Here is a 26,380-nt window from a genome sequence, read left to right as displayed (position 1 = left end):
AGCTCAGCCAATGGCTTCCCTGATTTAAAAAACCCCTGTTCCCATGCCGCCACCACCACTAGAGCTCTGTGCCGCGCACCGCACCGACCTCCCAGCATAACCAGTGTCTTTTAAAGTCAGGGCCATGGCATCAAAGTGGCCACCAGGAGGCAAACTTGGGCTGTTTGTGGGGTGTGCACTTACCGGGCCTCGAGGAGCTGCTAAGCTTCGATTTTTTCTATAAAGAACCACCACCCACGAGGGACAAGTCCTCTCTCCACCCGGATGCCTGCCCCGGAGGTTGGCGCTGGGAAACAGGGTGAGAGGCAAGCGTTTCCCGTGGCACACTGGGGGCTTCCTAGCTTTAGAGACTGGGTGGCTCACTCTTGACACAGTCCTTTTCCCTGAGGATGGCAAAAGTCTTCTCAAATGTACATTTCAAGGCTCCCCAGGGAGATGGGAAAATTGGAGGCAAGGGAAAGGGCTCAGGGCACGTGGATCGCGGCCGCAAGATGAGGAATGAAGTGATTAGCTTTGCTTCTGATCACAAAAAGATTAAAAATAAATAAAAATGACCCTGCTAGCAGGCCCCTCTGCACTAGCCTTCCACTATGGGGTGGTATAATGCCAGGTTTTAGCTTTCCAGCCTCCCTAGCCCTCCCCTTTCCCTCCGTCCCTCCCTCCTTCTCCTCGCTCTCCCACCACCAGCCCCTCCCACCCTTGTCCTTGCCCCCCCCCCATTTCACCCCTGTGCAGTGCCTTGCTCTCAGGCTTGTAAACTGGCATGGTTAGTTGGTCAACAGTAGTCAGGAAGTGTTCTGCATTGCAAGGTTAACCTGGCCTGGGAGATAATCCAAACTACTTGGGTGGGGGGCCTTTGGGGCCACAATGGTAGGGGCAGAAGGGCATTGTCTGGGGGCCTTTGTGGATGAAACCGACGCCAGGAAATGAGAGATGGTTACCATGCGCAAAACCTAGCCTGGCAGACTTAGCAAGGACTCTTTAGCCTACCAGTGATGGGGTTCTTGCATCCAGCACACTTCTTGGCCACAAAGCTCTTGTAGCAATCCACGCAGTAATACTGGTCCTCCACAGCGGTGAAACGCTGCCCAGCCAGCTTCTTAGAGCAGGTAACACACACAAAGCACTCGGCATGCCAGGGCTGATCCTGGTAAGTGATTCCTCCAGATGTGATGGCCTAGACCAGGGAGTGTAGCACCGGGATTCAGATTCAACAACCAGGCACTGTGCTGGGTGCTTTGGTCTACAGTATCTCATTTCATCACCCTTACAGCCATGGGAGGCAGGTGCTATTATTATCCCCACTTTACAGATGAAGACACCAAGGCCTAGAGATGGTGAGCCTCTTCAGAAGCCAATGAAGCAGAGGAGGCAGGCCTACAGGGTCAGGGCTGCCCGGCTCAGAATGGAGGGGCACACACACTGACAGCCAGAAACAGCTGTGGCAATGCTTTCTAACCCCAGGCTCCTCGTCTGTAAAATGGGCACAATAATTCCTACGTCACAGGGCTATCATGAGGATGGAATGAGATAGTGTGCGTGTGCAAGAGCTCTGCAAACTGTCAAACACTAGGGAACAACACTCAATGCAGAATTACCACAACATACCTTGTTGCACTTCACGCAATGCTTGGCGAACTTGGTCTCATGGCAAGTCACACAGTAGAAGTCCTCCCCTTTAGGGAAGAAGCTTCCGGTCCCAATGACTTGCTTGCAGTTGCTGCAGGTGAAGCAGTCTTTATGCCAGATGGTGCCCTTGTACTCCACGTTCTGGTCTCCTGCAAAGGGAAACAATCCGATAGCCCCACTGACAGGCTCTGCAGGGGGCTGCATCCACTCAGCTCCCCAGCCTACCCCCAGAGGTGAGGGGATGCAGGCCCTGCAGTCAGTGGCCTCCCTCAACCTATCCCTGTGTGTTACTTGCAATCATGCCAACCCAGGGTTCTGTTACAGGTGGGGATCCTGGCAGTACTATTTAGGATGAGGCACCTGAACGCCCACTCCCCCACCTCCACCCTTGCAATGACTTAAAGAGTGTCACTAGGGGGACTACCTAACCCAAAAATGCCAAGGGAAGAAGCATGCATCAATCACTTACTACACCCAAAGGAGAAAACGCTACATACTTTTCACTTCATTCTCTTGGCACAGACTGTTCTCGCCAGTGTTCTTTAGTCTCCGAGTGTGTGCGTGTGTGCGAGCATATATATGTACGCATATATACGTGTATGTATATGTGTACATATATATGCTAAAATCTCAAAGCAGCTCACAGCAATGTTAGCCCCACCATGACAAGCAAGCACACATCATGTCTGCCCTCAGGGTGGGAAGGGGCCAGTACCTGCCACAATGGCCTTGAAGCACCCTTTGCACCTGGGGGAGTCCTCCCGAGTGGCGCATTTGTTGCACAGGATCTTGCCATCCTTGGACACAAAGGTCTCGCTGGCCAAGGGGTGAAGGCACTTGGCACAACGGAAGCAGGTGTCGTGCCAGTAGCGATTCTTATAGTGCACCTCCTGGACATCAAGCAGAGCAGGGTGGCCACTGTGAGGGGCACTGGGGGCAGTGGCAGGAGCCTTACCATCAGACACCAGGTTCTCCAGGGCCAGGTTAACTACTCACTCAGATGTCAGCCCCTTCCATGTGGGGATGCCCTGTGGTGAGTGCTTTTAGGAGTAACAGGAAGAATACTGTAGTGGAGATGAAAGCCTCACAGTTCCCAAAGGACATAAGAGTAGAGGTAGGAGAGCCCTCATCTCAAATCTGAAATCCAAAAGGCTCCAAAATCTGAGGCTTTTTGAGGGTTAATACATCCCACAGAAGAAAAGCATATCTGCTCTCATGTGCCGGGTCACAGTCACAATGTCAAAGCACAACACATAGTTTATCCTGTGTCCCTGGGGAAAACAAGACCCTGCCAGTACCTTTAGCTACAGCACATAAATGTCATTCCATGCACAATTACTTTTAAAAAAGTAACAACAGGAAAAGAAAAGGAGGCCAGAAGTCATGAATTTGAGAGAAAGAGTGTGGGGGCTGGGGAATGCCCAAAAGGGGTTGGAAGGAGGAAAAGGGAAAGGAGAAATGATATAATTATATTTAATTAAAAAATAAAAACACTGTATAAAATCACCTTCAGGCTATGTACACAGAGGATAAATAGAATGTGAATAAATTTTGAGTTTAGACTTGGGTATCATTCCCAAGATCTTCATCAAATATGTGGAAGAATTATAAAATAAGAAAATCCAAACTCAAACACTTCTGTTGCCAAGCATTTCAGATAAAAGCCATTTAACCTGTATAACGTAAGAGCTGGCAAAGGCCTTGGTGGGCCATCTAGTCCAAGGCCCATATTATTCCTTTTTTAAGCTAGGGGTACCAGAAGTACCCTGGAAGCAGAGAGCCTGTCTCAAGTACTTAAGGCTGCTGTGACAAAAACTCAAAATGGTAGCGTTGCTGACAAGGCTGCAAGAAAACACATGAAGCCCAGCCTGCCCTGTTCCCCCTCCCCCTCCGGAAGCAAAGTTACCTTGGCATCAGCACTTATGGGCTTGCGGCATTCCACGCAGGTGTTGGCGCAGAACTTGTCAAAGCACTTCAGGCAGCAATGGTGGCCATCCTTCTGCACATACTTCTTCCCCTGCAAGGGGTCCCTGCAGTAGTGACAGTCGAACTTCTCAGACATGGTGCCCACCTTATAGCTGGAGGGACCTGTGGAGGCAAGCAAGCAGAAGAAATGAGCAAGGGGAACTACAAGGGTGAATTGCTGCCATGTAGCTAGGAAAACTCTCCGTGTCCTCAGGGCCCAGCGTCCACTAAAGCCTGGCTAGTTACCAAGTGCCACAGCAACTGACACTTCCCTACGGCTCCCAGGAAGAAAATACCTCTAATTTGAACTCCAAGGAGCCACACGTCAAGGGCCAGTGACTCCTTGAGGACATGTCAGCAATCACTATGCTGACTCACAGAGGACACTAAGGAGGACAAGTAGACCAGTGCTTATGCTAACGTCACCACACGGGGATCCTGGGAGATTCATGCGTTGTTGAACAGTTACCAGGGATGGAGAGGGGAAGGGAAAGGTGAGGTGGGACAGGAAAAGGGGGAAGACTACTGGGAAGGCAGGTGTACCTGTGCACCACAGCACTGGTCCGTGTGCTGCCCTGTTGGCTAGCACAGACAATTCAAAAGGAATGGCGGCACAGCAGGGTTGGGAGCACTGCTCCTGGGCTGCTCACTACAGGGCGGCGAGGCAGAAGCCTCCCTGCTAGCTTTTACCTCATACCATGTCACCTTTGCAGGGCGGCAGATACTTTCTGGTGGTCCCAGTTCCCTCCCATCTATACAGTCCTATTAACCAGAACAGAAATTTAACAGCTAAGTCGTTACCACCAGGCACGTCTGCGGCCCTCACAAGCTTGTTTCAAATATGAAAGTGGACCTGAAACACAGCAGCAGAAGCAGCTTCAGTCCTCCAAGAGAGTCCACAAAGTTTTGTCCCAGATACTTTATTGATAGCTGAGGCCTGGGCAACAGGGCTACAGAGTGCCATTCTTGCCTGGCACAGGCACATTTGCAATTATGAATTATTTGCCACAGTGAGGTGCAGTTTTATGACGAATCAAAATCAAATCTTTCTCAGGTTAAAGCAATGATTACTGGCCTATTCACTGAAGTGTTTCAAGTATAATCTGGAAAACTGACTTTTGCAAAGGGTTAAACTAATCATTTCAAGACCCTCCTCTCTCCACCCCCTTCACATGAACAAACTCCCTCTGCTCCCCACCCTCACCACAGCTGTGGCCCTAGATAACCATACAGAACAGGCCTGCCAAGACCCGGAGCCCTGCCAGGTTTCCTGTAGCCCCTTTGACAAGTCATTTTCCAGAGACTCCTGCCACCAGGAAGGCACCAAATTTGGGTTTCTATTAGTTCCCAATACCTTTACACATGTGCTAATTGTTCCTCTCCCACTTAAAACAAGGAATTTACATGACTAAATAGACAGCAATTATTTAATTTCTGCTAGAAGTCCAAACACCCGACTAGTCATCCAGCGTGTAATTTAGGAAAGAAAGAGTGGAGGAAAGAAACAGCAGTTGCCTGCTACTCACCGCTGCTCTTCCACCAAGTGAATGGCCCCAAACTCCTGCGCTGGGTTCCATTCCCAAGGTTTTTTTTTTTTTTTTTTTTTTAAGTACAACCACATGTCCAAGTTGTTTGGCTCTTGTTGCCATAGGCAACCAAATAGCAGAGAGTGAGCTAAGGAAAGCACACCCTTTGTCTGGGAACCCGCTTGGCCAGAGGCTAATGAACTCTCACTCACACCCGTCAGTCCGCCCTGCAGCTTGTCACTCACCAAGGGAAAGGAAGCCATGGAACACACACAATGCCCACTGCTTTAGACTCCCACCTCCCAGGCCCTCATCTCAAAGAGCTGACACAGGGAGTAAAGGAGCGATATTTTGTACAACAGTTGCCTAGCACAGTTCGATCACTGTCAGGTCAATAGGGAAGAATACCAGGGAGGTCCCTTGTGTGCCTAGGTTAGATACAAAGTGCATACACACAAGGAAGCCAGGCCTATCTCCTCGAGTTACTAAATTACTGTGAGGCATCTGTTCAACTTCCTGTCGCCTACAGGCATGAGTACATGTAGCCTATGGAACATCACTCTCCATTTGTTCTAACTGGTCTCTTCCATCTCATACACAAGACTCTTGTTTTCTTCTGCCATGTAGAAATTGTGCAACAAAGCTTTCTTGCTAAGGGCTGATCTGAGAAACCAAGTGATTCTTTAGTAATAAGGATATATGCCATATCAGCCTGGTGGTACAGACTTGCAACCCTTGCTACTCAGGAGACTGATACAGAAGGACCACAGGTTCAACGCCTGTTTGCACGACAGAATGAGTTCAAAACTAGCCTATGCAATTTAATGAAACTGTCAGCTCATGATTTTTTTAAAAGTTTTAAAAGGCTGAGAATACAGATTAGGGGCAGGATCCTTGTCTAACACACACGGGGCCCCGGTTTTAACCCTTGGTCCAATAAAATAAGTAAAATGCAAGAATAACTACAAGGAACTCAAATGACCAGTGGTTCTTAGGAACCACTGGCAAGGAAACAATTTGTGCAGCACACCAACCCTAATGGAATTAGCCCTTGAGACCTTATCATCTTGGGCCAGATTTGAAAAGCAGTCATTCTCCCTTGCTGAGTTCTTTCTTTTTGCTCTCACTCTTTCAATGTCTAGAAAAGCATTAGTGGATTCTAAATATTTCTATATTCAAGAGCCGCACTGATTTGCATCTAAAAGGAGCCCTGCCTTTTGGTATTGCTGAGCTCTAACTTTATGGTGAAAATATGGGTGCTGGTATCATACAGAAAGAAAAAATGCTAGAAAACACAGCAAACTCCCTGTCTAGGCATCTAGGAGCTTTGTTTTGGCTATAGTCCAGGGCTGGTCTTGAACTTGTGGTGAACCTTCTACTTTGACTTCTTAATGTTAAAATTTTTCCAGGCATGAGCCACTATGGCTAGCTAGTATCTAGAGGTTTTCAAGAAAAAGATAGTTATACTATGGTTTATAATACCAGAGAGGTATGTGCCAAGCCTTCCTCACTTTAAAAGCATGTGTTTTCAGAGCCAATCCCGTGCTCTTCACTGCGTACTCCCATACCTATAGAACATGACCTGCTCAGTTTCTAGGCAAACTGACAAAAGAATCCACAGCTCACCAATGAACATAGAAGTATCCAGGAGTGGGGTTCCAAACTTTTGACATGGTGACATGATGCTGTGATCTACAAATGTGTTGGGCCATGTTTGTAGCTACCCTGGGATGCATGTAGTCTGTGGGTTGCAGACTGGACATGCTTTACTGAAGTGTATTGAAAATGCCCATCAATGAAAGCACACACACCTCCATATCATTCCTTTAACACAGTGTCCTAAAGCATACTAAGGGAGTCATTAAATGAGCCAGCTCTAAGTTAATGTACCAATAAGAAAGGCCTTGGGTCTCAGTACTTCCAAGTTGTCGCTTTTGGCGGTACAATATTTTTTTATTTTAGAACCAGGAGAAATCAGGATCACCTCAGATTCCCTACCACAGTATACTTAAGCCCAAACTCTGTGTACAGCTGGAGAAAACAGGCTTCCAAGGGACTATTTTAGGACTGATTTTTAACAGTTGACTTAAGTCATTTCTATGTGTGGAAACACCTATTAATCAAGATAAAATAGAACATCTAGGAATGTTGGCTTTATTGCCCGATGTACAAACAAGATGGAATACTTAAAGTGTATTAGTAATGCTAAATTCACAAACTTTTTTTTTGCAAGAAATCTAATTGAAACTTTGGGCAGCCTGGATTATCCAACTTCATTTGCCTGTCTAATTACTTCGTACTAAACTATTCCAAACCTTGTAGCATGTGCTTTACTACAAAGCTAGAATAATATATTCCTACTGGTGACACAGTCATCACCTCAAAACTTCATAGAAAATAGGGGTAGTATGTTCAAGACTAGAATAGTCACAGGAATTAACAATGCCAAGAACCCATTTGACAAATGGCAATTCCTGTACAGAGGTCATTAAAGGAGAATAAATGTCCTAAGTGCTGGGCACCATGGAAGATGGAGCCATACTTCAGAATTCATGGGAGGAGAAAAGCTTGCCATTCCCCCCTCCTGGCCTTCATTAGAAAATAGCAGATGAAAAAGAGAAATGAACCTCTCTGGTGGAGCTCTCTCCACTCCTGTTGATCTCATACTCCAGCAGCATTTATCTCTTAAGACATAATTTTATCCCTTTAGCAATGTGTAAGTACATGAAATGTTCAACCTTTTATACCCTACAAACTTCCAGACACATTTGTCTTGCCCTATGGTGGTTTGAACTTGGAAAGGTCATCCGTCATTAAATGAAAATTTTGCTACATGTGATCACAGTGCTGCCTCCTTTATTGCTTCTTTTGTGGAGGACATCGTGTCCTACGGTAGCTTGTCTGATGAATTTGAATCTCAATGTGGCCTTCCTTTGTACATGGTAGTGAGGATTCTGTCACAGAAAATTCTGCCACTATAATAGGAGCCCAGGGACCTAGTCTAGGACCTTACATATCAAAATCCTTCAGTGTGCCCTGCTGGCAGGCAGGTGGAGAAAGGTCGCCACAGTTAACCTTCTAAACCTTCAGTGTGTGGACGGGCATTCACAATGGATTCTGATCCAATGATCTCAGCCTCTATTTCTAGGCAATATTGATTTTCCATCTGAGAAAATGTTTTCTCTTCCGTGAACCAAATTCCTTCTGCTTTCACAGATGAAGGGACCTAATACAATGCAAAACACTATGTCCTGATTTAAAATCTCACCTCCTGTTTTTCCTAAGGTCCCCAGAACTAAATTATAACTCCCAGTCATGTGAACTGTCATCTGATTTTTCTAAGATATCTTTGGTATAAATGTATTTAAGGAAATCAAATCTGGATGCTTAGCTTAATACAGTGAGAAATGTGGCTGAGTGATCAAATGTTACCTATCTATTCTAAGGTGGCAGCCTGACTTTCTTTCTTTGCCTGCTTCAAAACATACATCATTATTCACCTAATAAGCAAGCTTCTTCTTTCAGAAAAAAAATCCTGGCTTATATCCAACATGCCAAGAGGTGCGTACAGAAACCTCAATGTCTCAACAAAGAGACTGAAGAGGCTAGGGGTGTCTCTATCAGTAAGATGCTCATTGTGAGAATACCCACATAAAAAGACAGGTGCAGTGGTGTGTACCTGAGGAAGAGGTGACAGACAGCACAATCCCTGGAGCTTCTACTGACCAGCCAGTCTAGCTCATTTGGTGAGCTGCAGGTTCAGTGAGAGATCCTGTCTCCAAAAATAAGGTGGAAAGGGTTTGAAAACACCCAACACTGACCACTGGCCTCAGTAAGTACATGTGTGTGTGAGCATGCATGCATGCATACACACACACACATACACACACACACACACACACACACACACACACACACACAGCATTCTCACAGATGTATACACACAAAAAGAAAAATTACCTAGCTTCAAATTTAATCATACCCAAGTAGCACCGAGAAACAAAGTAGGAACTTGCTAAAGTCCACTTGTCCCTCAAACCAAGTGGTTCAAATCAACATTTCAGGAGGAAATGGGCGCTGTATCTAGGCAGCTTTCTTTTGTGTGCTTTGCCCGACTACTCTAACAGTGCAAACACTGACCACCACCCAGATGGAAAACAAAAGCCAGCTTCTTCCTAGTCTTCTGTTCACTGCTCAGTGCAGCACGTCAGTGCCATAGCAATGAACGTTGGCTTCCAAAGAAAAGGACATACTGCACTCCTGAGGACATTCAACAAATGGAAAGAAGCCTCAGCTGATGAATTAGACACTTGTGTCACAGACCTGCTAATACACCTGGATGTGTCATCAGACATTTGGAAATAAACACCTAAATAGCCTCAGGGTGATGGAGCTTATGAGTCATAGCTGAAAAGCAGTCTATCAAATATCATAGAAAATTCAGCAAGTGTTTTTTTTTCTAGCTTAAAAATAGAACATGAACACAATGATTCAATGATACTAGCAATTTCTCTAGAATGCCACATTTGGTAAAAAATTAAAAGCTGTTCTGGGTCACTGATGTGCAGATAACACCATTTTAATTTATGTCTGGTGTCAGAAGGGTTGGATACAGCATTAGTAAATGAAAACAAATCTGCTACTATTTTTCCATCTGACAAGGTTGTATCCTACTACCACTCTATCTGCCTGGGACATCTTCCCTTAGTGCTGTACATGCCACATGCAGCATGTTCTCTCTCTCATATAGGGAGAAAGTTTGTGACCAGTGGCCATGGAACATGTCTTTTTTGATTTCTTTGGCTGTGGGAAAGTAGGAAGGCAGTCATTTAGTGGTCATTAAGAATACAAAATGTTCCCCTGGCTTCGCCTAGTATTTGGCTGTGGATCTCTGCATCTGCTCCCATCAGTCATGGGTGAAGCCTCTCTGACGAAAGTTGGGCTAGGCACCAATCTATGAATATAGCAGAATATCATTAGGAACCATTTCATTGACTTTTTGCCAGTCATATCTAGTTCTATGGAGCCAGGAAAACCCCACAAAAGATGGGGAGGAAGGATTCTAGGAACCAGAGGGGTTGAGGACATCACAATAACATGGCCCGCAGAATCAACTAAGCAGGGCTCACAGGGGCTCACAGAGACTGAAGTGACAGTCATGGAGCCTGTAATGGGCCTGAGCCAGGTCCTCTGCATATACATTATGGTTGGATACAGCTTGGTATTCTTGTGGGACTCCTAACTGTGGGAGAGGAGGGCATCTGACTCTCTCCTGGTTTCCTCGTACATCTTGCTATGAAGGTTTGTGCCTAGTCGTATTGTAATTTGTTACAGCATATTCGATTGATATCCCTGGGAGGCCTGCTCTTTTTTTTGGAAGGGAAATGGAGAAGTGGCTCTAGGGGAGAGGGAAGGTAGGAGAGGAGGGGCTGTGAGCAGTGGAGGGAAGGGGAAACTGCAGTTGGAATCGAGTGGATGTAAAGAATCAAAATGAAAAAATAAAAGAATACAGAATATCTGGTCTCACCCTCAGCTAAATTTTCTGCTTCCCATTCTTCAGTGATTTAAGAAGGCAGTCCATTTCAATTCTTCTTCCCTCCAACTCTCAACTTCCATTTCTGGCATTAAAAAAGGCCTGGCATGTATGAGGGCTACTGGGCAGTTGGCTGGTGAAAAGAACTAATAACTGCAGGATATAAAAAATGATCTTAACTCTCTCTCTACATCCTTCATCCTGGGCTTTGAGTAAGCAAAAGAGTAAAAGGAACTGAACTGATGTTTTTGCAGACAAAAATGTTCAATGCTGAATGTATACATTTTTTAATCCAAATCCGAAGAGCTGAACCTTCCTCTTGTTCAACATTGACTTTTCTTCTGGGAGGACTTCCTTCCTTCTCCTCTACGGAACCAGTTATTCTCTGCTTCTACACACCAATGAATCTAACATAATGCAAAGCGTTATTTCTTGATTTGAAAAATCATGTACCAAGTGTAAAAAACTGTTCTCTCAAGTTAGGTATTATTCTTAGTATTCATTATTTTATTTTATTACATTATCATTATTTATTTATTATTATTATTACCTCACAACTTAGGTAGTTGATGTGCAGTCAAGGTCCATTAGGACAACTGGTACAGCTGCCTGGTTGGCAGATAACCACAATCTCAGGCATGTGGGAACCATGTTTATAAACTGTCACTGAGAGATACAGAAAAATCCTCAAACAGCTTTTAAACACTTAGAAACAAAGCAGGAAGTAGATACTAATGAATAAAAGTGTAGGACGCCACTGCAGCATATTTGCTGTCAACTATCAAAAAGGTCATTTCTTCAAAAAGTGTATCAACAGACAATCCCAAGTTTCAAAAAATAAAACTTCCAAAAATCAAAATCAAATCAAATCAAAAGACTACTATCACTAGTAACTTTGTCCCTTAACCTGAAAGTTGGGAGACAGGACCAAGTGTTTGGTTTCTGCCCATCTATCTTACTTCATCAGCTCCAAGAGAGGGAAGTGTTACTTGGGCAGAGGACAAGAGAGCAAGAGCCCCATTCTTGGCTTTGGGGAGTAACACAGAACTGGGCTTCCAGCCTCCAACCCCTATTTCACAGACATCTTGTTTTAGGGCCCAAAGGCTCCTTAATGGCAGGCTATAAAACATGAGGAAAATCCTCACTCCTGGTCTTTATCTAGGGGATAGGAAACTTTTTCAGTTAAGAATAACAAACAACATAATTTCCACAACAAAAAGTCCTATAACTGTTTCTTTAGAAAAATGAAGACTACTGTTCAGAAAAAGGAAAGATTGTGTTAAGTCCTTTAAGATACTTTTAGTTACAAATAATCATTCTTCCCTCTCTTGTTTCAATTTACCTTTCCCAAACCCCTTAAGTTAGGTTTCAAGCACTGTAGAACCAAAGAGCAGCCTTATGAAAGACCAAAATTTCTAATAACCGAACCCCACAACAACAAAATCAAACTTCTTTCCTCACATCATTTCTTAGTTTTATAAGACATCCTGAAAATGTAAAACAAATTTTAAAAAATCCAATGTCTAAGCTTACTCGAGGAAGAACACTTTCATCTTTGAAATAGCATGAGAACAAAACAGATACCAGCTAGGATTTACTTACCATTTACACAACACTAAAATCACTCAATCCAAAATTATCTTCAGACAAATGACAGATTCACTGGCCTGGAAGAAGTGTCATTAAGATAAGAGAAGAACAGAGTTTTTACCTGAGTGTTTTTGAGAAGCCATGGCTCAGAGGCCAAGTTTAGGAGCAGCACCTAGACTTGTCTTCTCTCAAGCCCAGATGATAACGCTGTGGCTCATTGGTGAACATACATTTAAGGGGAAGCAGCTCACACAAAAATAACCAAGAGCAGATGTCCCACCCCTCCCCTGAGATCACAACCTTAATCCCACTAGAAAATTCTTAACCATTTTAGGTGATCCAAGGGAGAAGAATAGGACCCAGTAAAAATACCAAACGCTACATATAAATACCTGTGGGGCTACTCAGCATCCAAATTAGCTTCAGAGCCAGAGAGGCCACATAGAAAGTCATCCCTGTACCGGAATAAAATTTGGACTCAATTCTGACATAGCTTAATGCTGAGCCAACCTTATTAATTCACTTTATATGCCACCAGAGCTTGCCTTTGGTCCTATAAATAATGCATTTTTATCCTGCTAATTGTGAAAGTAACTATGGGAGATGGACTTTTGCTACTAGTGTAGTTAAAGGAGGTTAGGCACTACAATGAGAGAACTTAAGAGCGTTAAGGACATTTAATGTCTTCCTGGCTATGTACCAGCAAGTAGCAGATCACTGAAATGGGAGCAATTTGAGCCACTCTAACCCCAGCTCCAGAGAGAATGGCATGGTAAAGGTCCCACACAAGCACAACCCTGCTACATCATCAATAGAGGTGGTCTGTCTTACACTTTTTGCTGCCAGGGACAATGATATAACATGAATACAGATATCAACCACCATACATTATAGTAGCACCACGGGTCATCATTGGCTGGATACTTGGCGATTGTGGACAGGTTCTAAGAAAAGCCTCAAAGTCTGTCTAGGACCTTTCCTTTGCCCTGGCTCCCATCTCACTGGCTCACTAGCTGTGTCACTTAGTCCTCCAAAACAGTCCTATCTGGAATCTAAAGGTAGCTTTAGTGCTGGGTAGTGGCAGCATACGCCTTTAATCCCAGCACTCAGGAGGCAGAGGCAGGAAGATGTCTGAGAGTCTGAGGCCAGCCTGGTCTACACAGCAAGTTTCAGTGCAGCCAGGGCCACACAGAGAAAGAAACCCTGTTTAAAAAAAAAAAAAAAAGCAAGAAAGAAAGGAAGAAAAAGGAGTGGCTTTGGCTTTAATTATGAACTCCAAGAGAGGGAGTAGACTTTCATTCTGGGCCAGGCCCTGGGCTAACAGCTTAACAACCACTAGTCTGTCTGATCATGTATGCTCCAGGCTGGGGGCTAGGGCACTGCTTCGCTTGTCCCCATGTTCCTCCAGCATAGAGTATGCAAATGTGATGTGAACAGATGGGTAAATGAGTTTCCCAATTCTTTTGACCTTTAAGCTTTCAAGGAAAAGTTACTCAAAAAGATAAATGAAATTTTTGCCTACTCTTGGTTATCTGGAGCCTGGCATAAGAATAAAATTCAGGATGTTTAGTTTTTTAAAAAAAGCCTAGGAAAATAAGTACAGGCACTATGCTCTCTTCCACACCTTCCTAGATGTCTCCTTGTTCAGGATGATTAAATTATAACAAACTGACTAGTTACAATAATACCACACCCCTAAATCAACGCACACTTTTCACATCAGGGAAATGGTCTCACTTTATTAGATGATTTCTATTTTAGGGAGGCACTCCTTTCAGTAGGGTCAGTGCACTGTTAAATGTTCCTCTTACCAGCGCTGTGAGCAACAAGCTTCATGGATCTAATGCTGTCTTACAGGACATCAATTCTAGCTTGACACTGGGATGGAGGTTTCATAGCAACTCAGCAGTTCATTTAGGTGTTGGTTCATTTTGAAAAGCAAATAGAGATTATGGACATATGGCTTCATGAAGTTGGCAAATATACTTGGGTCTATTTTGCCTCAAATAGAAGAGAATATACAAAGACAAAAGAACTACTAGTCAATAATGACAAGCCAGTGTGATCTGGTGCTCAACCTACTACTTCATTTATTCCACTTGCAACATACACCAACCAAGTAACCCAGATTTCCTAAGAGACTAAAAGACATGACTACTGTCTCTTTGACATTGGCCCCTAGTGTTAATGTCAACTCTCACACAATTAGATCTTTCACCAAACTAAAAGCATTATGGGATATTTATTGTCAATGTTTCTGGTTACCTTACAGACCTTGATGGTAAGACCCTGTTGTAGAGATACCACATACCTGAGTCATAGAACATTGAGAAATCAAACTGGTACTCACCTGGAAGATTCATCCCTACTGGCTAGCAGGTATTATGCACACTACCAGAGGAGAAAAGCAATCATCTTTTTTGTTGTTTGTTTTTTCGAGACAGAGTTTCTCTATGTAGTTTTGGTGGCTGTCCTGGATCTCACTCTGTAAACTAGGCTGGCCTCGAACTCACAGAGATCTGCCACCTGGCTCTGTCTCTCAAGTGCTGGGATTAAAGGTGTGTGCCACCACTGTCTGGCCACAATCATCTGTCTTACCAGCTATGAACCCTGTGAGCTTTAGTAACAACTGGCCTGATAAGATAGATATACTGGGGCAATAGTGGCATGAATGTTATGGGAATATCCAACCACTTACTGATTATATTTAAGTCCCACTCCACAGGATAAAATCCACATTTGGTTCCATTATGGGGGCTAAGAACTTGTTGCTAGATAGTTCATAGACCATAGGAGAGAATATAACACTATTACTCTGCTATATGGCATAGTATTAATCTGACTTCTAATGAATTATCATTATACCCATGAACTAGTACATTTTTCAACTCTCATCAGGAAAGCTTGTTTTTGCAGATGATGATTAACACAGACAACCCACAACTGATCAAAGTGCAGAGACTAAGACTAAAGAATGTTCAGCCCTAAATGAAACATCTCACATCACATTCCCTTTTCCCAAGGTTCAAAGATTGGTGTGAAAGAGGTGGGGAGGTAGACAGATTGGAAGAGCCAGGGACTAGGTACAGCAGGGTATTTGCACATATGAATTCACACCTGTTAAGACAGCATGCCCAAACCTTCAGAGGTTCTAGCCAGACAAAAGCCCAACACAGAGAGGGAAGGGTGGCTACTGGATCCAACCACTAGCTTAATAGCCACTGGCAATTCACAGCTGCTAAGGATGTGGCCCCTGGCAGGTTGACCACGCTTCAGTGGAAGACCATACATCTAAGAGTATATGAACAGCACAAACTGTATTTGATGGGGTTAAAAAACAGACAACACAGAGTGAAGGGGGTTAGATTTGGGAGAAGTTCATAGAAGAAGGTGAATATGATCAAGACACATTGTATGAAATTCTCAAAGAACTAATTAAAAACAAGGATAAAAAAGAAATGAAATTTACGAGAAAAACAGAATTTCTCAGTAAGAACAGACACTTTGATGGTTACTTAGTAGATACCCAAACATTCACTAACTTCATTAGCGTTTGAGCTGATCTTGTTATACATTAACTGCATGATATTTAACAAACTCTTTGATAATCAGTGTACTGTTTACACTCTTGAGGAAGCTGGCTGGCAGATAGTGAACAATTCTCTTTGGCATCTATCCTATGTTAGCCAGATCAGCATGACTTTTTATTGAGTGCCAGGCATCAAATCCCTTCAGTCCCCTCTAGCATATGCTCCATCCTCTCAAGACCATTTACATCAGAGTTTATCTACTCAGCCTTGTCTTCCAACAATCCATGGATGTATTCTATCTTCTCACTGGGATCCATCCATGATTATGCTACCCTATCCACTCATTTCTCTTATATGACCAACACTTAGACAGATGTCCTACTACTATGTACTACAAAGTGATTTGCTAAACAGGAAAAATAAAATACATCCTTACTGTGAAGTGTTACCTGGATAAATATACAAATTATTTCTATGCAAGACAGAACATGATGTTATAGGAAAGATATATAATGTTAACACTATTTGTCATTGACAGAAATCCTATCAGGATGGGGACCAGAAAACACTTGATAGACACCATGGCATCTATGCCATGACTGATTCCTGAATAGTGAAGACAGTACTGTGTAGAGAATGGGGAGGGGTCATTCGAGAAAATGGTAGAATGTGGCTCAAGTTATGAAAGGAATAGGAGGCATGCTCAAGAAGCTGGATGAAGTCTGGTTGGAAGAAGGCTGTTAGAAGCAGAGTGATAAAACCAAAGCTAGAGGCAGGAAAGCCAGAGCACATGGAGCTTCTTTTCCCCAACTGGTGCAAAGGCAGGGTAATATCTGAGTGATGTAAGCAGTGATAAGGGGGAGTATAAAGGCTGGGAGCAGCCTTGAGGTGCACTGCACTTGACCAGATGATATGTATGGCAGGCTAAATGAATAGGAGCTACTAGCAATGGGGACAGAAAGAAAAGACTAGGTAGAAGGGATATTATAGTTGCAAAGAAGGGACAGAGTCAAAAAGCAGCCTGAAGTTGAAATTCTATGTGAACAGGAAAACGGGAGAATATGAAAGGTGGAGCCAGTGTGAGAGAGTGGCATTTCACCAGCCCTTTCCAGCGAGGTTCTTCTGAGATGTCAACAGCAAACACACATGAATGGTAGCTACCATTTTAAGTCAACAGCAAACACACATGAATGGTAGCTAGCATTTCAAGTCAGAAAGACCAAAGGTAAGATCACAATGGAATCACGTTTGTGAGGATTCTCATGCTGCAATACAATCTTAGACTCTGCCTCTGAATGCCACTGGGAGAATCACACCTCAAAGTTCAAATGGGTGAAACCCAAGAGTCAAACAGCAAATTCGGTGACCCACTTGGCCCACATATAGCTCAAGAGCTCCTCCTCCTTCACAGCATGACTTGTGGTCAGCCTTCTGTTTTATTCCATTGTCTTTTTATTCAAGAAATTTTCCGAATTACTAAAAACTTATTAAAACAGTTAAAGACACTAGTCATAGCCAAAAGCAAGAGCCTGATTACAACCTGTTATGGAGTCTTGGTGATTTCAGCTTAAACTTTTATACATTATTTTATTCTTTCCTACTACCAATAAATTAATACATTGTAAGTTTTTCCCAGTATAATTTTGTCAGGCTTCAAGGCCCTCCACCATTTCTCCTGAGTCTAAACACAAGATTAAAGCATCTCGTCATGTACTATGATATGATGTGATTCAATGTTGAACTGTCCAGAGTATTTTTTGCCCTGTGTACTCTTGCCAGAAATAAGTCCAGAGCCACTTCAGCCATCTCGGGTTCCTGGCAATCTTTAAGGTTGAAAAGAGCCCTTTTGCCAACTGACATGTCCAATTTTGCAATGTCACTTCTTAAATGTCACAATTCCCAGCATACCCATGAAAGAGCAAAATGATGGAACACTCTGGGACCACACAAATGCTGCTTCATAACCTAAGAGCCAAATGAAAACCCAGAGTTCTGCTCACCCAAAGGGTCTCTGAATCTCATAAGACAAGACAAGAGTGGCTATGGAAAAGGGAAGACCCATTACAAATGATATAAGATACACAAAAAGAAGACTATAAATAGTGAGGCAACTTGAAAATGCCAAGTAAGTCTATTGAAAATAATTTATTTTGCAATTCCCCATGCCCTATGGTTTCTTTATAATACTCATTTAGGGATTAAGAATGGTACATGCTAGCCGGGTGGTGGTGGCGCACGCCTGTAATCCCAGCACTCGGGAGGCAGAGGCAGGCAGATCTCTGTGAGTTCGAGGCCAGCCTGGTCTACAAAGTGAGTTCCAGGAACGGCGCAAAGCTACACAGAGAAACCCTGTCTCGAAAAAACAACAACAACAACAAAAAAAGGTATATGATATGGTGCCTGTTATTTTTATTTTTTTCATGATTAGTAATAGTTTTAAAGTTTCTTGTCCCTTAAGTCTGTCCTTTCCCATGTTTTTAAAGACCCTTACCAAGATACAGAAACTATCAAAACCACATCATATAAATATTTTTTGTGAGACTCTCACCAGAAATCACCATTAGAATAACAATGAACATATGACTATCAAAGAAAGTCTTGATGATGATGATATCAGACTTTAAAACAAACAAACAAAAACTCAGACACTGCATTTAGATGAGAAATAAAGAGAAAAGTGTAACAAGGAAATAAGAACCCAGAAAAAATTAGAATATATAATATACATCTAGACCATCAGATCAAGGGAAAATAAACATCTTATGAATCTGAGACACTACTGGTAGGGATAAATCTTTGTCGTATTTTAGGTGTTAAAATTCTCTCCTAGTCTATTTCTACCATCCACTTGTGATGTATCTGTTTTATTTCCATGTTGCCATGTGCCATGATTCAAAACACCCTTTCAGTCATCCCAAGTCCTGGCAGTCACCAAGTCCACCTGTTATGGGCCTTTCAAGCTTCTGAGAGATGTTAGAGGGCTAAGCATTCTGTGGCCTTAGCCTACCATTCACTCAGTTGATTCATATCCTAAAAAGGATAAAGAACAGGGCAAATAAAGCACCTATGCATTTATTCTTTCTTTGGTAGTAGGGCTGGAATCCAGGGTCTTGAACATGCTGAGCAGGCACTCTACCACTGAGCTATAAGCCTATCCCTCATACCTTTATCCTTAGTGCTGACAACTATGATTGACTACTTTGATTATAATGAGCCCATAGTTCTTTGTGAGCCTTCCTTTCTGGTGTGAAATATTCAGACTAGTGTATATAATCTATCTTCTTTTTATTAAAAGACTATGTTGAATATTTTACACTATTATGCATTCCTCTTTTCAAACTGTAAACATAGCATAGCTATTGAACTGAATGTTGAAGTTGAAGAAACTCATGCATGGTTAAGTAGGGTTTGCTCAAAAGACAATCTGAACTTAATGTGGTAGAGTGTGAGGACGATAGGAAGAAAGACCAAGAAGTGATCTGGATGTCACTCAGGAAGTCCCTATTTTGTTAGGTCCTAGAGTTAACTATTTTGATAATGGAGCCACTCTGGATTTGTGGCAAACTGAAAAACCACAGAGGGCTAAAGCTTACTTGGCTTCTATCTGTCTTGTTTGCCCTACAAGTCTCTCAAACTAGACTCCACCCACGAGTATTTACAGGCACATCCAAGAGAGTGGTAGCCCACAGTGACTCATATTGAAAGCAAACAAGAATAAATTTCTGTGGAAAGAGCTATTCTGCTGTGCCAGGCACTACTTTGTGAAAACTGACCTAGTGATCTTGGTGTGTGGTCTACCAACAGATCACTGCCCAAATGGGTAGCTTGTCTTCCCTCACAGCCAGTCTATGTATGATGAGAACAGAGATTTTGGAAGGACTGGGATATATCATGGGCCAAGTCTGAGGGTGTTTGCAGCTGCATAGTGTGTTTCATGGTCATGTTGAAAGTGATTTCCAACACAAGGCCCTGTTCCTCGTACCCAATCAAGATGATTCCAACAAGGAGCCTTTACTCATTATAGCACAAAACCTAGGGATAAAGTTTATAGTAAATGATGATCAGGGTCCCTTATCTTTCCTAATTATCAATGGAGATGAATTGAGATCACTAACCCTGAGCTGGGGATGAAATATGGTGGATTCTCTCATGCAACGGCAAGAGTCTAGTTGACAAGACCATAAACTCTGGCTAACTTCAAAATGGTAGTTGACAATGAGCTACAAGATAGAAAGACTAGGTCGAAGGGGGAGCCAGGGGGTCTACAAGAACCACTGACACCTAAAAACAAGTGTGATTAATTTCAAATTTCAGAGTCAAGCAATGTGTTCTCTATGGCAGTTAGCAAGTACATTGAAGAGAATGATGAGAACACAGGGGGCAGCAAACAGGTCTCACAGAAAGGAGAGCAGTAGAGCTGGAGATAGAACTCAGTAGTAGAGCACAGGCCTGCACATAGGCAAGACCCTGGACAAAGTCCATTAAAATACCCCAATAAAGGATCTTAACTAGGTCTAATGTAGCAAAAGCTAGTAAAGGACATACACTTGGAAAGACTGCCACATTGACCTTAATTTCAGCCCATCTTGTTTTCTAAACTTTTATTTTATGCATATGAATCCTTTTCCTGGATGTATGTTATGTCTGTCATGTGCTTGTCTGGTACCTGTGGAGGCAAGAACATGCCATCAGAACACCTAAAACCGGTGTTACAGACAGTTGAGAACCACCATGAGTATACTAGGAACAAAACCCAGGTCTTCTGCAAAAGCAGCCAATACTCTCAACTCATGAATCACTTCTCTAGACCCACTTCATGTTTATTTTCAAGCAGTGTAACAAACAAAAAGAATATGTAAAATGTGTACCTACTGTACCTAAATCAAGGTTGCTTCTTAAGGTATGAAAAATAAGACAAAGAGTAATGAACAGTAATTATTCTACTTCATTCATGAACTTCAGAGTAGTGTGAATCACACATAACTTTTCAAATCCCTCCATAAAGAAAATTCAAGGCTTAATTTTACATGAGATCGGTTCAACAATTAACATCATCTTGAAGATAAATAATTGTGATTTTCCCCAAATTTAATATGGATATATTGACTTTATAACATTCAGGTGAACAAAATTCAGTGCCTTATAGAATGGACTCTGGAGCCACAATGTCTAGAGGGGAATTCTACCTTTATCACTTTCTGGTTCTATGACATGGAAAAAATTTTTATCTAACTTCTCTGTAATTCAACTTGCTCATCTGCAAACTGGAAATAATAACAGTGCCTATGTGATCTCATTGTGAAGACCTGTGTCTTATCATTCTTATGAAAAATAAAGCATATTTGTTACTCAGGAGAGTGTCTGACACACAGCAATCACTATATATTATTTATTTAACAACACCACAAAAATGTAGCTGTCCCAAACCTCAACTTCCTGCAAGGACAATTTATTAAGTTCACTAGTTCACAGGAGGTATGTGGAAAAGAGATAAGAGCTCAGAATCTTGGCCAAGAGCCCAGTCTGAAAGACCATGGGCCTGTGAATAACTGGAGAACTTCGAGCAAAGTTCAAAGTCCTCAGGACTCAGAGGAATGGAGGCTGGAATACAACAGCCCAAAGAAGAGGGCTCCAAACCTGAGTAAGAATGGTTTCTGAACACATGAGAGACCAAAGCTCTTTGAATTCTCAAGGGAATGGCTAGGTAAATTGAAGAGCATCTGCTTGATCTAAGAGTGAGTCTTTCCTATATCCTTCCTATAAGAAAAAAAAAAAAAGAACCCAGTTAATAGAGTGGACAAGGAGGCCTTTCCTACCTAGAGTTAACAAACTTCACACACAACTTTTGAGTATGACTTTGCGTCACACACATCTCAGAGCCTAAGTTGATTTGTCAGAACCAACAACAAAAAGAGGCTACCCCACAGCCAGTAACCATCTCCAGGATGCAAACTACAATTGCACTCTGTAAGCTAATTTTCAATGAATGCCAGGGATGTAGATATGAAAGACCTATTTTATTAAACCATGTATAGGACAGGCTCAGAAGCTCAGGTGAAAGAGTTGCCTTGGATCACAGCTTGGGCAAGTACAACAAGGCCTAAGGTCTCAAGCATTAGAAATATACACCATTTATCCTATACATGATCAAATATGCATTGAAGTCAATCCCACATGTCTATGCCAAGATGACTTCTGGGTTAAAAGTCAAGAATTTTCTAACCGGCATATGAAGAGGATAGATGAAATGGCAGCAGCTGGCCTTCCAGACAGCTATCCACAATGACCAGGGACCTAGAAAAGAAGATGAGTATGGGAAGAAAAGCTGTACTGTCAGGCCTACAGCGATCACCCTAGACTCCTAAAGCTAATCCTTCCCTTCCCTAACCCCAGGACTCGGCTCACCCCAAGAGAACACAAAGAAAGGGACAAGAACAATGTACAGCCCCTGAGAAGTAGTAAGACAGAGGCAGGGGACAGCTGTGGGATCAACTTGGAGGAAAGGAAAGACTGCTCTCAATGTCTTCCTGAGACTCCTCTGCAAACTCCCATCACCTCTCTAATGGCAGAGCTTGGGGGAGGCCCAAAGTCATAATGTCTCAACCCTGTGCCTTATATATTTTACCTATACTTCCAATCAGGGATTCATTTGGGTTAACAATATCCCTCTATAAAATGAAAGGTCATCAGTGAATGGTAGTAAAGATAGTCTTCTGGAGTTACCTGTAATAGTATATAAAAATATTCAGAATGGTATTTCTTGGGTGGAAACTCAAGAAAGCTGTGTGTGGTTTTACATGTTCACAGTAATTGTTGAAGTTTTCAAGTTCTAGACCTTACCAAGCTGATCATTATCTACTCAGATAAAATATGCCATAAAATAACAAAGCATAAGAATCCACCCTTTCTTTTACTATCCATACTTCAATGTGTTTACAGCATATTCATGTAGTTATATATCCATCCATACTACCTAACTCCAGAGGATGCTCACCACTCCCAAAGAAGTCTAGCCTTCTAAGCAGTCACTCACTCACTCTTCCTCTTTACCACCAGCACCCTCCCCACCCCGGGCCAGCTCCTCACAAGCACAAGTCTACTTCCTGTCTCCATGGAGTTGCCTGCTCAGGACATTTTACATAAATGGGATCATATAGTATGTGGTGTCCAGGCTAGTTTTATGTCAACTTCATGCAAGCTAAAGTCTTCTGAAAGGAAGGAACCTCAAATGAGAAAAAGTGTCCATAAGATCTAACCAAGGTATTTCCTTAATTGGTGATTGATGAGAGAGGGCCCAGCCCACTGTAGGTGGTGCCATCTCTGGGCTGGTGGTCCTGCGTTCTATAAGAAAGAAGGCTGAGCAAGCAATGATGAGTAAGCAGGCAACCAGCACTCCTCCATGGCTTCTGTATCAGCTCCTGCCTCCAGGTTCCTGCCCTCACTGCCTTTGAGGATGAACTGCTATATGGAACCATGAGCGAAATAAACCCTTTCCTCTACAAGTTGCTTTTGGTCAGGGTGTTTCACCACAGCAATAGTAACCTTAATGAAGTCAAGTGGTATTCTATGTCTGATATCTTCTACTATTTTTATTCCATTATATATTCAAGGATGTTATAACATCAATTAATACCCTGTTTCATGGCTGAATGATATTCCAGTGTATATATGCAAAATTTACTGTTCATCCATGTATTAGCTGACACATTTGAGTCATCTCTACTTTTTGGCTAGTATAAGGGATGCTGCTACTAGCATCACTTCGTATGAGGAGTTTTAAATATGTGCTTTTAAGTATTCTTATTTTTATTTCTTTATTGGCTAGTGTATACACAGGCAGAGATTAGAGGACAACTTGGAGTTGGTTCTCTCCATGTTTTGAACTCAGATGATCACACTTGGCAGCAAGCACCTTGACCTGTGGAGCCATTTCATCAGCCCTTAAATACATACATTTAAAAAGAAGACAGGAGTGGCATACATCTATAATCCCAGCACTCAGGAGGCCGAGGCGGTCAGATCTGTGAGTTTAAGACCAGCCTGGTCTACATATCAAGTTCAAGAACAACCAGAGATAAATAGTGAAAACTTGTCTCAAAAATGGGCTGGAGAGATGGCTCAGTGGTTAAGAGCACTGACTGCTCTTCCAGAGGTCTTAAGTTCCATTCCCAGCAACCACATGGTGGCTCACAACCATCTGTGATGAGATCTGGTGCCCTTTTCTAGCTTGCAAGGACACATGCAGGCAGAACACTGTATATGTAATAAATAAATCTTTAAAAAATTAATAAAAAGTACAAAAGTATATAATGAAAAGTCTCCCTTCCATTGCCTGTCACCAGATATCTACGTCCCCCTGTGAATTCACAACTGGCACCATTGTTTCCTTCTTCCTCCTCCTTTTTTTTGGGGGGGGGTAAGATATGTTTGAAACATAGTCACATTGTGTAGCCCAGGCTGGCCTTAAACTCTTGCTGCTCCTGATGAAATTACCGGCATGCCGTATTCCCATGCTCAGCTACTGCTGTCTTCTGATACTTCAAGACAGACTATGCATTTAAGAAGTATGAGCTGGGCAGTGGTGGCACAAGCCTTTAATCCCAGCACTCAGGAGGCAGAGCCAGGTGGATCTCTGTGAGTTCAAGGCCAGCCTGCTCTACAGAGTGAGATCCAGGAAAGACGCCAAAGCTACACAGAGAAACCCTGTCTCAAAAAACAAAATAAAACAAAACAAAAAGTATGGTGCTAAGTATCTGTTATCTTTTTCACTCCTTTTGTAACAGTACTAATCAAACAAAGAGACGCATGAATTTGAGAGGGAGCTTAGGGGTGTCAACATAGGAGGGAGTGCAGGGAGAAGAGGGAGATATTATATATTTTAATTAATTTTTTTAAAAGGCAAAAGGTGCCGGGCAGTGGTGGTACATGCCTTTAATGCCAGCACTCAGGAAGCAGAGCCAGGCAGATCTCTGAATTCGAGGTCAGCCTGGTCTACAGTGTGAGTTCCAGGAAAGGTGCAAAGCTACACAGAGAAATCCTGTCTGGAAAAAAACAAAAACAACAACCAAAAAACCCAAACAAACAAACAAAACAAAAATAAAAGAAAAAAAGACAAAAGTAGTTTATTATTATATATTCTGCTCTTTACCTTGCCTTTTCTATTTATTCTGTTGGAGTTTATATTTAGCAAAATATCCATGTCAGTACATAATGAGCTTCTCCCTTTCTAACATGTATATAGTATGCAACCATGTGGATTTACACAAATGAGTAGATAAGTCCATTGTTTACAGATATTTATTTCTAATGTTTTCTTATGACAAACAGTGCTGTAAGAAATATGTGTTCTTAAAATATGGGGTGTATCAACTAAAAATGTAGTTAAGTCAAGAAGAGTTGGCTGCACTAAAGGGATGGGAGTTTTGATTACAAAGAAAGGACAAGAGGAGCCAGGCAGTGGTGGCACACGCCTTTAATCCCAGCATTTAGGAGACAGATACAGGCAGATCTCTGTGAGTTCAAGGCCAGCTTGGTCTACAGAGTGAGTTCCAGAACAGCTAGGACCACAACAAAAAAGAAAACCCTGTTTCAAAAATCCTAAAGAAAAAAAATATGGAAAGAAGAGAGAAAAGCAAATGGAAATCTCAAATGAATCAGGTAGTTCCCAAAGCCTAGATTATTTCTGTGCATACAGAGAAGATGCCATCTAGAAATCTTATGCCAACTATGCTTAAGATCACCTTTGACTAACAAGCCACCCAGAGAGAAAGTGGCTTTTGATCCCAAATCTGCACTCTTTATAGTAAATCAAATGGCCTTGCTTTCAATATTAAATGAATTTAAAACATTCACCTTAGTAAAACACTTATACTGACCACATACATGTTCGTGCAGAGCCATACCATGAGAGATTAGTGGCAATGCAGGATCTATTTCTCAATCATGAGGGTGCCTTGGTGTTCATTAAGTCTTTAGGCTGAAAAACTCTAAAGCACTTGGCTTCCAAATGTTCGTGTTGTTTTCTTTACCTATTAAAAAAAGGCAAGGTGGCCTCCCAGCTGGGGATTATAATGTGAGCAACCTGAGCCGGGCACAAGCCCTTCTGGGATGAGACTGGAGACATATCACTCTGATGCATACTACCAAGAAAGTGCACAACTCTGAGTCACAGGTCTGACCTTAAAACTGCATGCTGGGGAAAACAAAGTAACAGCCCTGTTTATTATGTAAGTCTGCCATGGAATCTTCAACTATATCTACATCAGAAAATTTTCAACTCTGCCCGCAATTGTTCCTGCTAAAACCAAAGAGTACCTTGACTCCTAGAGCCTCAAAGTTCAGTCCTTTCTGAAACAGGCACTTGCTTTTTAAAAGGTCACATAAGTGACTTACAGAAGCAATGGAAGGGCCTTGACTATTTGTGACTGATTAACCCATTTCTGCAGACACATAAGGAAAGGAAATAGCACCAGCCCCTTTACTCCAATTTCACAGCACACATTACAAAATATTAACTGTGGGTTGCAAGAGAAGGGCTGATGTTTATAAACCGGCATTAACCTAAATGGGATGTTTGTGATCAAACACCCCCCCTCAAGGTTCAGAGA

At 42.5% G+C, this 26,380-nt stretch overlaps 1 protein-coding gene across 7 annotated transcripts in view; it reads right to left on the bottom strand.

Annotated features, from left to right (window-relative positions):
- Positions 1-26,380, bottom strand: part of Fhl1 (four and a half LIM domains 1) — a 62,994-nt gene that overhangs the window by 1,737 nt on the left and 34,877 nt on the right. For 2 of the 7 annotated variants that reach the window (XM_036174881.1, XM_036174882.1), the window contains exons 3-7: positions 3,536-3,717; positions 2,345-2,519; positions 1,609-1,778; positions 991-1,177; positions 184-383 (exon numbers count right to left, since the gene is read on the bottom strand). In XM_036174881.1, the coding sequence (XP_036030774.1) occupies positions 184-383; positions 991-1,177; positions 1,609-1,778; positions 2,345-2,519; positions 3,536-3,691 (888 nt within the window). In that variant the 5' untranslated portion in view covers positions 3,692-3,717. Of the gene's footprint in view, positions 1-183; positions 384-990; positions 1,178-1,608; positions 1,779-2,344; positions 2,520-3,535; positions 3,718-5,120; positions 5,167-21,996; positions 22,049-26,380 lie in introns of those variants that run through there. The other 5 variants (XM_036174884.1, XM_036174885.1, XM_036174888.1 and 2 more) reach the window with 5 other exon arrangements.

This window comes from Onychomys torridus, chromosome X, assembly GCF_903995425.1.
Source record: "Onychomys torridus chromosome X, mOncTor1.1, whole genome shotgun sequence".
Classification (NCBI taxonomy): Eukaryota; Metazoa; Chordata; class Mammalia; order Rodentia; family Cricetidae; genus Onychomys; species Onychomys torridus.
The sequence above is the reverse complement of the archived record's forward strand: the minus strand, read 5'-3'. Positions and strand labels throughout refer to the sequence as shown.